This window comes from Cyrtonyx montezumae, unplaced genomic scaffold (genome assembly GCF_038088225.1).
Source record: "Cyrtonyx montezumae isolate F1298 unplaced genomic scaffold, pur_monq_1.0 scaffold_17, whole genome shotgun sequence".
Classification (NCBI taxonomy): Eukaryota; Metazoa; Chordata; class Aves; order Galliformes; family Odontophoridae; genus Cyrtonyx; species Cyrtonyx montezumae.
In genome coordinates this window covers 33,318,623-33,332,116 of record NW_027071903.1, presented here as the reverse complement: position 1 = coordinate 33,332,116, position 13,494 = coordinate 33,318,623, and the positions used below count along the sequence as shown (strand labels likewise).

The following is a 13,494-nucleotide window of genomic DNA, read 5'->3' as shown; positions in this document are numbered from 1 at the left end:
ACTTATGGAGAAAAGACAAAACTTCTGGAAAACCCTGAAGTGGTTACACTGGAATCGGAGCAGGGAAAGCCCAAACCATTGATAGTGAGAGTAGATGACTCTCCCTTCTGAAGCCCAGCTCTAGTGCACAGAGTGAGTTTCATTCTCTTATTTCCTGGTAGAATGCACATTCTACTGCATGTGATATCTGGACTGCTACTTTGGGGGGGTGGGGTGGAGGGCAAACTGGAATATGCAATGCACGGGGAGAATCGTGTGCAAAGGAGACAGTAGAAGGAGTAGAAGAGACAGACCAACATCGAGAGAAGATGTGTAAAGTGGTATCATGTTATTAAAACATTACATTGGAAATCAACAGAACGTAAACAAAAAAAAAAGGTTTTAAACCAGATTCAAACTTTTTTTTTTTAAATCTCAGTTGATCCAAAAGCAAAAGCTTACATTGCAAAGGAAGAACAAAATACATCATGGCATTGGTAACACAGAGTTGCATGGAAGCCAGACTCGTGGGCAGGTTGTAAGTTGCTCGTCACAACATCACTGTGGCCCCTGGACAGATGTAACTGAGAAAGTTGGGATCCCAAATTTCTCACCTATCCAGGTCTTCCCTAGTAAACATGCTACATATTCTCTTTCACCTCAGGGTATTTCTCTGACGAGTTTGTCCAGATGTGTTCTCCTACTATAACCAACTAGAGCCAAAAAAAAGAATTTTCCACGCTATCCCAAGGAAGCCAAAGTTAGTCCAAGCATGAGTGATAATGAATTTAAAAAACAAAACCCGAAGAGCCAGAAACAAATCCACAATAAAAAGAACAACCAAAAAAAAAACCACACTCAAGAGCTTTTCAAACTAACAAGTATTGTCTATAATGTAAATAGTTTAGAAATATGGTAATTAAATAATCTAAAAAACACTCTTACTCTGCTGTACATTTATAAACAAATATTTACAAAAACTTTCCACTTTGTTTTAAAGGATGAGGTTTGCAGTTCGTTAACGATCAGAGTCTTTTACTCATATTGATTCTTTGGTGTACTTGCCAATTTTTTTAAGGTTTATTAAAAGTGTTCAACTGTGAATTTTATGGTTAATGGATCTAGGCTACATAACAAATCTGTATTATACACTTCTCTTTCCACATTCTAGTCCAAATGAAAAGCAAAGTCCATTGACTTCTTCAGAGTATTTGTGCATAACATTTTAAATAATAAAAAAGACCAGATTCCACATGAAATTGGGCAGGATTAACAATGAGTAACCCTGCTTCACTGAGCACACATATAACTTAAGATAGCTACCAGGACTATCAGCAGGCTCAGAGATACACGTGCTGCAGTACTTCGTTGAATTGAGGTCAGAGAAACCAGCTGCAAGAGATGGCTTGGCATATCAGAAATGATGAGGGCTTCCCTCCACCTTGGGGAGGGGAAAGAGGAGAGCATGAAAATTAATTTAAAAGAAAGGCTTTTTACTGGCCTGAAATGTACGTATGTTCCCTTTAGACATCAGTTACTTAAATAACCAAAAAACAAACCTCAAACAATAAATAATGGAATTACACATTTCTTCATTAAATAGCATTCTTGTTACCAACAAGTCTTCCATAATTTTCTTCAGTCACAGCAACAGAACAAATAATTTGCCTTAATATAGATTGCAACTAAAATATACTCTAGATTACCTTAGAAAATATTACTGTAAAAATTCAGTGGGAAAAGATATTGGTTCAGACCAACTTACAAGTGTAGTGTACAATACTAAGTATTTAAAAAAAAAACAAGAAGTAGTTTTAAGGTTCTGATCTTGTGTTACAAAAGCGAAGATTCATGCTTCAAACCCGTCAGTTCTTAGCTTTCACTGTCTCAGTTCTGCAGAGCTTATAGACCCCAAGGGCTGACCCTTCCTGCTTCCAGCCCAGCTACAGGCACTGTCACACGCTCACACCCCAGCCACACACTCAGTCTGCCCCCACACAGGAGCCCCACCAAGCCCTACTGGCGGCCAAGGCTTGGGTGTGCAGTTTTGGGATCAGCCACAGGTACTCCTGGTGCTCACATTAACCTGGAGTTCATGTGCCACTGAGTGGGCTGCACTTGACGGTGCAAGCTGGAGATTGTGAGGATCCATATCCCCATCACCAATCCTCTGAGCCACACATCTCCAAAATCACTTATGGTTTGGAAGCCTGATGCAGCATCAGGCACAGCAGGGAGGGAGAAGCCTCCTGGCTGCCATAGCTCTGGTGCATGCAGGGTTACAAGGTATTAAAACAAACTAGCAGAGATAAATAATGTGAGTACACCTGCTTCTGCCTTTTTTTTCCTTTTAAGTATTTTCGAAGACTAAATATTTTGAAAGTGACAGTGTTAAAATTAAAAGCCACCATCGGCTCCTTTCATCTCCCCACTTCCATTGGTGTAATGGGTACAAAGCACTCCTGATATGAGAGGGGCTCTTCTGGAGTCAGTGGGATGGCAAAACAAAAGGAGAAGACATGGGCAAAGAACCATGCGATGACTCCATCATCCCTTGAAAATAAAGAGAGTGAAATAACTTCGAATTTTGGCCCAATCTTTCTTTGATAGCAAGAACTTCATTCATTATGATCAGAAACAAAACTCTTTAACAGATCTTTTTAATACCTAGCATGAAGAACACATCCAGTAGCTAAATTTCAGTACTCCTTTCAGTTGCTGCTTTTAGATTACGAGGAAATCACTTGATGTTTGCAGAAATTTAACTTCCAGTATGAAGTGGGTGCTTTCTTGTTTGTGTGCCCATAAGATGCAGCTTAACACTTATGTGCACTTCCCACTCCCTAAGCTGAAATAAATTGAATTTCAGAGCAATAACAACAACAAAACTCATCACTGCCTTTAAAATAAAAGGGCTTGGCCAATTTCCTTTCTAATTTTTAAGGGGATGTAATCTGGCAGAGAACCCGTAGATAAAATTCCAACTGAAAGTGAAATAAAGCAGGTTATACATTCATGAAATTCAGGGATTAATAACGAACAGCAACTGCCACCATCATCTGAGTAATGTCCTGTTAACACTGCAGCGAGGCAGCAGCTCCTATTCTCACAAATAATGCACTGAGACCAAATGAGGAATAGTGGGGGAAGGAATGAAAAAAAAATCACACAAAGGGAAAATACATCAGAATGATTATTGCACAGGAGGCACTGTATGAGAAACAGAATACATTGGCTTCAGAAGTCTAAATTTTGTTTTTTTACTCTTCAGTTAATGTGAAAAATAGAGAGGCTACACCTCCTCGTAGTGTTCCATCACTGTTAGGAGTAGACTCAAAGAGCAGCCCACTGTACAGGGAACACAGCAAAGAGGGCTGAATTTTATAGGCATCTGAACTATAGGAATGAAGAAAAGGACCAAATAAAAAGACCCAATGTACAGACCCTTAAATCAAAGAGTGAATGATTAATTTTTAGATTTCCAAATTATCCTCATACAGTACCCAATGACATTTTGATTTCTTCCCTATCCTGCAAAAACAACCACCCTGGTAGAGATGAAAAGCCCCAACATACCACCGGGCTCCAGAGGCCTATTGGTATCTTTTTGCAGGATTGGTACCTTGATTTTTAATCAAACCACTGCTCAGTGGGCCCATTCAAAGCAACCCCCTCCCCTCGTTAGGCCATGTTCCACCTCCACTGCAAGTCTGCAGACCAAATGTGAAAACAAACAACTGAAAACCCAACAGCAACTTCTAAAATGTAATATTATATAGAAAGCTTGGACCTTGGAAACTTGGACCAAGAAACCAAAAAATTAAGACCTTCTAGCATGTGGTATAAAAAAACCCAAGGAAGTGTATACCTGCCTTCTGACTTCACAGAAAAATCAGAATTTGCATAGGATATACTTTGTGCAAGGCAACAAGCCTCTTCAGTATCTGGAATATAACTAATCTTGCTCAGAGTTCTTCTCTTCATGGATATCAGATATCATCAAATTTGTGTTTTAAGTAGTCTTTCATAACCTTGGCAATGGGTAGTTCATCAAGTAGTTTTAGGTTTTGAAGGCCTATACACTGTCGGATTTTAATTCGGCATAGATCTTGCAAGTTTCTGGGCTGTCCTGAAAAGAGAAAAGGAACACAAAAGTAAAACAATCACATTTGAAACATGCTTTAAGAGATCATTTACTCAGTAAAATAACAGAATTGCTGTCTCCTGAGAGGAGGAACGAAACGGCATGGGCAGAGGGAAGGGAGAAGGTACAACAAAAGGTGGAAATCAGTAGCTTTCTAAAGGATAATAATTCAGTGAAATCAAGGGGTGAATCCTAAAAAAGCACTGCCATTTACGCACACAGTTTTACTGATGTCAATGTAAAGAGACATTATCCACACGAGGATTGTCCTGAGGTGGCAGTATACAGGCAAGGGTTTGCAGAGCAGCAGAACTAATCTGTTCAACTTTCTGTGCATTTTTTTCTATCCTTGTATCACCTGGGAAAAAATAAAAAGCAGTCTTGCTTCTTTTCAAACATTCAGACAAGAACTTGTACGCTCATCTGCAGCAGGAAGAGGCAGTCCCCTAGGAGAGCAAGGCTTACCAATGTTATTTGAGGATCGCGTGGCAGAGTTGAAGACTGCTTTTTCCCTTCTAATGAAAAGACAAAGCCTTTAGGCTTCATGCAGCCACAGCCCCATCAAGCAGAAAGGGATGAAAATATGAGTTAACCACTGTCCACAGCAGACAAGCTTTACTGACACCATGCTGATTTCTGGCGAGGTTTCCAAAATAACCGGTTCCCACCTTGAAAAACAGTCCTCCATGCAACATAACATTAAAAAAAAAAAGGTTAATCCAGCCTCACATCCCTAAGTACCCAGCAACGGAGCCAAGGAAGGAAAGAAAAAGTAAGAGCAGAACAACAGCCATTGAGAAACCCTGTCCCAGTGCACCCCTCCAGCTTTCAGCACGCAGCCTTCCCGCAGCAGGGCCGCCACAGATCTGGGCCTGCAGTCCCTGTGCCCTCTGTAAATGTCTGATGTTTTTTGAACCCATTCACATTTTCAGTATCCAAAACATCCTGTGGCAACACATTTCACAATGTAACGAGGCGTTGGCTGGAAAACTACAAAGTGCTTTTATTTATTTTAGATCTGCTTCCTGATTGCTCTGCCGAGTGCCTTGCATTCTTCCAGTTGCAAAAAAAAATTAAATAATAATAAAAAAGAATAATAATACTCGTGGCAGTCATGGCTTTATATACCTCCATATCACCCCATCCTCCACTCATGCTCAGTGCCTCTTTGAAAGCTGAGGACATTGACTCTAAATAAACATTTCCTCTAATTAAAAATTTCTCCACCAGGAGCCAATCCAACCCTCTGCCCACACTTGCTGTCTGCCTTCATACTTTTTTCTTCATTCTACTTTATTTATTTTGAAGTCACCCCAATAACAAGAAGTTATTTTGAGTATTGACTGTGCCGTGGCCTGCAAAAGGAGTTACACAGCTACAGCCCAGTGCAAAATGCTTGGCACAATGGCAGATGTCGATAGCAAGATAACACATCACCAACCCAGGGGTAACCCAGTATTGCTTTTACAAAGAAATGTACAGCAGTTGCATTGAGCTGGGATGGCACAGCAACTGCACTGAGCTGTCTGAACACCCACTTCTTTGAGAAACACCAGAAGTGCATCAACTAACCAACGTGGCCACACGACCTCTGGACCCATTCAACAGGAGGGCTGCAGGGTAGGAGCTGCCCACCACCAGGACAGTGCTGGCAGTCTGCTCCAATGCAGCCCCAGCTCAATAGACCTACACTTCATGAGTTTATTAGATGCTCTTGCTAAGCACAGAATAAAGAGATTATGAAACTATTTCCTGTTTTCTACTTTGGGCATTGGTTACGAGGTTTCAGTTGCCCTTTATAGCCAGTTCCCCTTTCTTCTTTTTCCTCCCACTCCTGTGTGGGTTTTTCTATAGAAATGGGCTGATGGACAGGTATACACTTGGATTTATCCTAAGCACTAAAATTATCTGAGGTAAGCTAGCAGAAGTAATGCAGGAAAATAGTCTTGGTCCATTTTTAAAGTAATCAGATTTGAAATTACAGAGCATGAAAATTAGAGTTTCCCTTCATATTAGTTTATAATACTTTCACCATACTTATTACCACAGTATCTAAATGTGAGTGTATTTTTAATGATATACACTGACCAAATACAGGTCAGCAAATTACTTCTTTCCCTTGGTGTTTTTCTCTTAGCAATTTCTCTTCCCACTGCAAGGGATGGATTCGGACTATCTGGACAAGGGAAATGCTGTTTGCTTTAAGAAACAAAGCAGAGGGATCCTAATCACGACAAAGAAATAGTTCTAATGTTTTAAATGTGAAACAGGACTCAAAAAGGATGCACCTCCTCACAAGTTAACTGCAAACAGCAGAGCCAGAGGCTAAGAAGGACTACAAAACCCTGCTTTCTCTACGAGGATACACAATAACACAGCTATGAGACAATGATTTCTGCTTTCAGAAATTAATGCCTTCTAATTAACATCCTGTGGGTTACTTGAGAAGAAAATAGAACAGACAACTGAAAATACCCAGAAGAAATTGGTCATCAGCTAACTAAAAAGACCCGATTATCAAACGTATGACATTTTCCCCCAGTAAGCCTAAAATATTTCCTGGGAATGCGTTAACAATGGACATTTCCAATGTTAAGCACCAGTTACTACATCTAGTGGCTGCTGGTGTCTTAGGTCACGCCTTGCAAATTCCAGGGTTATTAATCCATTTGTGATTTATTAGAAACGGTGTCTAGAACACTTACTCATTCTTGGTTGCATCTGAATGAAAACGAGGAAAAAAAAAATGAAGGATTACCGACCAATGTCAGTGAACCTTAGTTTGGCAAATGAAAAATGTTATTAGTAGTTTGGCAAAGTAAGGCAAGTTAAGTGACAAATAAAGCCTGTTTAAGAGTGATTAGAAAGCAGCAATTCTGATTACATCCCGCATCGTAAGTTTGGAAAGTTGCTGAAGCAAATAAGCTAAAAAAAGAATTAGAGGTAGAAACAGAAAACAGCAAAAGGTATGATTGACCTAATTACCACCATCGAGCAGAACAGTTACATAAAACTAGTTCCGTTTCCCACCATCTTAAAAATTAAATAAATCCTGATCCAGTGTCAAAAGGACACACTGAGCCATAGCGGGCAGGGCTGTTACACAAGCCAACACCTGCAGCTGCTGGGAGCTGGAAGTTCATTTGGGTATTCACAGAAACAAGTTCGATACTTCAGAGGATTGATTTTGCAAGCTTTATGGCGATAAGCAAATAAATTAAGAGTGTTAATTACCTAAGGAGAGATGTACAGCTCATCTTTGTTCCACTGCCCGTGCTGCGATGGGAAGCAGAAATCCCCACCACCACACTTAGGTAGTTTCCTAAGTATTAAAGAAGTTTCTTCCAAACAGAAGAAATGCAAAATGCAGGATTATAAAATAAAGACTTACTTTTCATTTTTACTCTCTCTACAGACAGCAGGCATCAGGAGGTTAAAAAAAAACTTGGTGTTCAAAAACTTAAAAAAAAACTCAGGTGTTCAAACTGCTCACAAAGTTCCAACTTTTTGTGGTTTTTTTTCTCCTTTAAATAATTAAGTAATTACTTCCTTAAAAAACAGAAATTTTAAAGCTTTTGTCGTTAATAGATCTTGTCTGGTAAAAACAGGCAGGAAAAAAAACAAAAACACATTACAGTTAGTTGTGAATTCCCACTCCGTGCTTTATCCACATCCTCCCACAGTCCCAAGGAGTTCTGCAGACAATCTGTTCCCAACAGAGCAAGCCCCAGCTTTGCTCACGGCTGTGTCCATTATATCCTCAAGTAATTTAACAGCAAGCTCCATTTCAATATGGCTAAACTTGGACCTCTTGCTTTACTGAGCACAAACTTCTCTAACATCTGTGTGTATTACTTCCAAGAGTTGGAAGGGACAAGGTAAACAATGAGCTTTACAGCTCTTAAAAAAAAAAATCAAGTTTCCAGTTTTTCTTTTCTGCAGTGTTTTCTTTTTCCATGCATCCTACATGATAAATCAGCCAAGCTTTTTTTTTTTTTTTAAGGATATGCACTGTAAATAAAGGAGCCCTGACAGCTCTGCAACGAGGACATGCAGAAGCAGGGAACGCACAGTGCTCTGTCCCCAGTGTCCCTTCTACAGCAGGACCCAGTTCACCTGCTCCTACTCAGTGCACAACCACAAATATCACTTGGTACATCATACTTAAGGGGAAGATTTCATTTCTGTGAATGCTGTCCCATTAACTTTTATCTTATGTAAGTCCTCTCAACATTAATCAGAAGTATGCAACCAGAACTTAACATCACTTCTCCATCAGTAGCCACCAGTCTGTAGCAGAAGTTTTCGCTGGCAATTGTGACCAGAAGTCACATCTGTGGGTTCAGGTGTAAGAGGAAGAAAACAAGAACTGGAAGATGTTAGGCTTCCTCAATAAACATTAATAATCCTTTGTCACATCTGTGTAACCACTGTCCTCTTGGATCCAGTCCTCCATCCTGCTGGATAACACACACCAACCTCAGCCACGTGTGGCACAGGGATATTCACCCAGCACATTCTGCAGAAGTTCAGGTTGGGATTTGCTCACTACACCAAAGCTCTGTTCAGGATTTGCTTCCTATACAAAGAACCCACGTCGTCATAACAGCTCCACACCGCTTACCACTGAGAACTGTGCCAGTCCATTCCTCCTAGGCAGATGTGCTCCCCAGGAAACAAAGTACTAACTCACCTAACAAACCTGTATTCAAGGACTGCTAAGATGCAGTACCAAGTTTAATTCCTCTGACAACACTAATTAATAAGGATGCTGCAAGGCTTCAAGCAAAAATATTGTGAGGGTGGAGAAGAACTCCTGCCACACTCCACCAAAGATCCAGCACCTGCACAAAGCAAAGACACAGACAGAGCACTGCTGCTACCCAAGAGAGCACTCAGGAATAACTGCAATTACACACACAGAGGATGTTGGAAATACTTCCTGATCTTTTGTTCCACCTTATAAAAATAAAAAAAAAGGAGAAACAAAAAAAAGCACTTCTAAAAGCAAATGGTGTCACTGGTTTGCAGCATGTAGGCAGTTTCTGGAGAAGTTTAGAAGTGAACAGGAACATCGGTTTTGGATTTTGGAAGCTGCCCACGGTTTTCTCTGCAATACTGATCCATCTCCCCAGAAAGCTTGCAGTGCTATTTCTCAAACAGAGCCTCTGCCTCGCCTGGGAATTATGAAAGGCTGAAAGCCATTCAGTAGTTTCTTTTTAGCTACAAATGAAACTTAAAGATTTGCAAAACATTAAAGAAAGCTGAAAGCTGATGCATATATATATATATATCTGGTAGCAACTGAGTTCCTTTAGACTTGAATGGTAAGCATTTACACCTGCAGCTAACTGCTGGGCCTATCCCTTAGCAGTGACACTGAGCTGAGTTTGGGGGCTGCCAGAGTTTGCGGGGGGGAGAGGGGGGCAAAGAGAGGCAGGGAAGATATTAACAAATTAAAAATAAAAATTGATCTTATCTCCTGGAAATTCACAATCCAAGAAGCAGTAGCACAGGTTAACACACCATCACTCAGGGGAACACACAGATGAGGACACATAAACCAACCAGATCATACTGCAGGGATGCAATCACCCAGCAACTGCCTGCAGAACTGAGCAGGAATTCAGCCAGTCCTTGCAATGGGAGCAGATCCATAAGAGCACAGGAGGTACAGTTTCCTATGTTCAAACAACAAAAAACAAACCACATACAAAAAAAAAAAGAATATATATATATATACACACACACAAAACAACAGCTATTAACAATGGAGGAGAACGTCAGGAAAAAGAAAAGCATCACAAGTCTATAGGCCTGAAACATACCAACATAACATGAGGGACTGTATTGATGGAGAGACTGCAAGACAAAGTCTTCAGTGAGAAAGTGAACATATTCTTTGACTAGTAATGACAACGACAGCTTTTAATGTGTTATTTTAACTGGATACCAAGAGGGCCTTTCTGAGAAGCTCCACTTCAGTTCTGTGGTCTGTATGTCCCTGTTACAATAACAGAGCTTTAATGAGATATTCAGTGCTCTTTGAATAAAAGAATTCCTCATAATAATTCTTAGATGTGTATTAAATTTCAGTGTTTCTGGCACAGATAATATGTACCAAGGAGGGGTGTTTGTTGGACTAAAAAATTATGTTTGGAAGAGCAGAATGCCAGAAAGCTCAATGCTGAGCATAACAGGTGTATTTAGTTAGAGAAGTAAGATTTTTAGTATGATCAACTATATGCTAACATCATTTGTTTTAATACTTCACAATTAATCTTTAAATCCAGTCTTAGGAGAATTTCCACAGCAGTCTCAGTAAGAATTTCAATTGCATTCATCTATTTTTGGAGACAAAGTGGCCTGAAAGTAAAGGCTGGCTTCAACTGCAGTCTGATTTAGCAATTACGTTCTGAAATACCACACTAGGAAATTCTAACTTGGGATTTAAATGATTATTAGAAATTTACCTCCCTTTCCTCTAGACAAGGAGACAAGAAGTTTTTATAAAGTCATCAAGAACTATACTGGTCTTTAAGAAACAGTTACCTGCAATATGTAAAAAATAATTATGTTTCAAACAATATTTATTACAGATCCAGCTCAAATGACATTTACGTAGCAAAGGGATGAAGACAAAGAGTGTAAGAATTTCCTTAGCAGGACTTTGGTCTAAAGTTTTCTGCACGTTTACAGTGCTACACGGATCTTCTAGACACAAAAATGATGCTCCCTATCCAAAGCCACTGTAACTCGCTCTTTGAAAAATAAAACTGAATGCAGATGAGGTATCTGTAATCCCTGACCCTTAGATCCTGCTCCAGGCCTGCAATCAGCTCCCTGATCCTGTCACCATACTCACCATGCTGCACTGTTGTGGCCATACCCATTGCTGAGCACAGTGGCTGATGCAGACGTACAACATCGCAGCCACTCCACCACCACCTCATCCCAGCAGCCATTACTTTAAGTGAGCACTATGGAAACTGGGGAAAGCTTTGAGCTTTTTTCCTTCCTTTTTGAGATCAGAGTTGAGTTCTTAGTGCTTAAAATTAAGTCTGTAAGATCTATTTTCTCTAACGCTGGTGTTTTTCTCCCCTGCCTCGAGCGTCCTCTTCCTAAGTTTTAACAGTTGCAAATCCCATTCAACATTGATATCCCATCTCGGCCTGCAAAAGCATGCATTAGCTCTGTACACATACACACTGCCAAAATAAGTAAATAAATGAATTTCTATTTACTATACAGATGCATTCCATTAAGTTTTCCATTCATTATTTTATAAATGCATCTCTTAATTTTCCATTAGTGCATTCCAAGCTTAACACTCCCAAGGAGGCAGGGCCAAATCTAGTACAACTGAAATATATCCAAAAACTACTCTTCATCAGATGATCTCAGATACCATGATGGACACTAATATACCTTTTTGGAGTGTAATGCAGAAAACTGAAAATAAAAGGAAAGAAAAATAAACAGAAAAGAAAGGTGATATAAACATAAAGAAGTTTTGATCCACAATATTGCTGTGGTGTTTTTTTCCCTTAAACAAAAGAGTAAGAAAAAAGGAGATACAAGGGACTGTCTGCACATTAAAGCAACAGCAGGTTCACTTTTAAAATCTCAATTGTTCTCAACTTTGACATTCATGCTTAAATGCTGAGGAACAACTACAGAGCTACTTTGTTCCACTTTGAATTACTAAGAGTGAAGGAGCAAGGAAGAATATCAGACCTCCTATGTCAAAAAATAAAACCCAAGAGGTGCCCAATCCTCCTACAAGAGCCAATATAGGGGCTCCTGAGACCGTGCTTTCCTACCTGCTGGGCACAGCTAGAGAGCCAGGCTACGAGACACAATTATTAACCATTTACAGGATCTACCAAAACAAATAATCACATTTTTGATAGACCTGAAACTGTAAATATGTATTCTGAAGATAAAAAAATATAAGAATATAGCAACTCACATTGTGTTTGTGGACTGCTAAAATAGTATTTCTTTTCTCTGAAGCTTGCAACTGCTTTCACTCAAAGATGCACATCAGTTTGATGCTTACAGAATTTAAATGCATTATCTGCAAACTTCAGATATCTTAAATAATTAGATCTAATGCAACTAGAAACTAGTCCCTGTTTTACTGTCAGACGTTCCTCAGAACTCTGGGCTCCCATACAGGATGTACTACATAGCTGCAGATGTCTGTATCAAGCATATACAATTCCCTGCAGTACAATGGCCAAGTAAACAACCTACACGTCCCCATTAAGAGCCAGGCACTGCTACCAGCTGCAAGAATTTCAGTACAAACTCTGCCCAAAGCCTACAAAATCTGTACATTTTTTTCCCCGAGTAAATACGTATTGCAATAGATAGAGAAACAAGTTTCTTCCCCAAAGTGCTGCAGGGCTGGAGCTCAGCAATCCCCTACGTGCAGGCTGATCTAATTGGGAACGCCGCTTCCCAAGCCCCAGCTTCTTTCTACTTATTTTCTCTTTCCTACACCATCTCATTGCAGTGATTATTCATGAAAACAGTGGAAGACAGTGTTTGGAGATTTATAATAAGGGCAGCGCAGTCTGTTTACAGCTGTTTGTAAACACATATTCATAATCATTTTGCTCAGAAGCACAAAGCTGAAGTGTTTTTGTCAGCACTCGTCCTCCCTGCTTTCCCAGATCTCCCTCCATCAGCACAAAATTGGAAGAGTTCCAGGGCTGTTACACTGGCCACAAAATTAAGCTGTTTTTTGTGTTGTTGTTGTTGCAGAACTTAATCTCACTTCAACGAAATAAGAACGTAAACCCTTAAGGTACGGACTCTGCAACCTCAGCTGAAGTTACTGGAGTGATTTCCAACTTCGGGAGCAATAAGGAAAAGCAGAAGCAGATCTAAAACTTTGTGCTTATGGGTACATTCTAAGAATTATTATTACTAAAAAGAAAAGCAAATCTAGATATTCTATCATCTACTAACAACCCTGACTGTGCTCCTATATAGAGACTCCCAGAAACGAAAGCAAGAAGAAACACGTATGAAAAGGGGTCAAATAAAGTAATAAGAAATAAAAGAGACTATTTGATTCTGTCAACTTCTACATTTCCAAAAAGTTCTCTTTGTATTTCAGATAGATGCAAAAATAGCAGCACATCAGGAAGACTAAATGAAACCCCAAATGCTTCTCTGTCTCAGTTACCAGGAACAGATCTCAGCTGATTCACCCCAGCCCACACTGACCTTCAGAAAACACCGGGTGCTCAGTTCTCAACAAAAAACACCATGTCAAGAAAGAAATAAGAGGAACCAGAAGGGAGTGAGGGGGAAAAAATATAAATATATATACACACAAAATACCCCACACTTCCAGC

The 13,494-nt window shown here is 39.8% G+C and overlaps 1 protein-coding gene across 2 annotated transcripts in view; it reads right to left on the bottom strand.

Annotated features, from left to right (window-relative positions):
- Positions 1–216: 216 nt before the first annotated feature.
- Positions 217–13,494, bottom strand: part of ASB7 (ankyrin repeat and SOCS box containing 7) — a 30,787-nt gene continuing 17,509 nt past the window's right edge. The window contains exons 6-7 of one of the 2 annotated variants that reach the window (XR_010622051.1): positions 3,848–4,108; positions 217–2,532 (exon numbers count right to left, since the gene is read on the bottom strand). Coding sequence is in view for 1 of the 2 variants with exons in the window: in XM_065734033.1 (XP_065590105.1) it covers positions 3,969–4,108 (140 nt within the window). In the remaining variant the exon portion in view is untranslated. Of the gene's footprint in view, positions 2,533–3,411; positions 4,109–13,494 lie in introns of those variants that run through there. The other variant, XM_065734033.1, reaches the window with a different exon arrangement.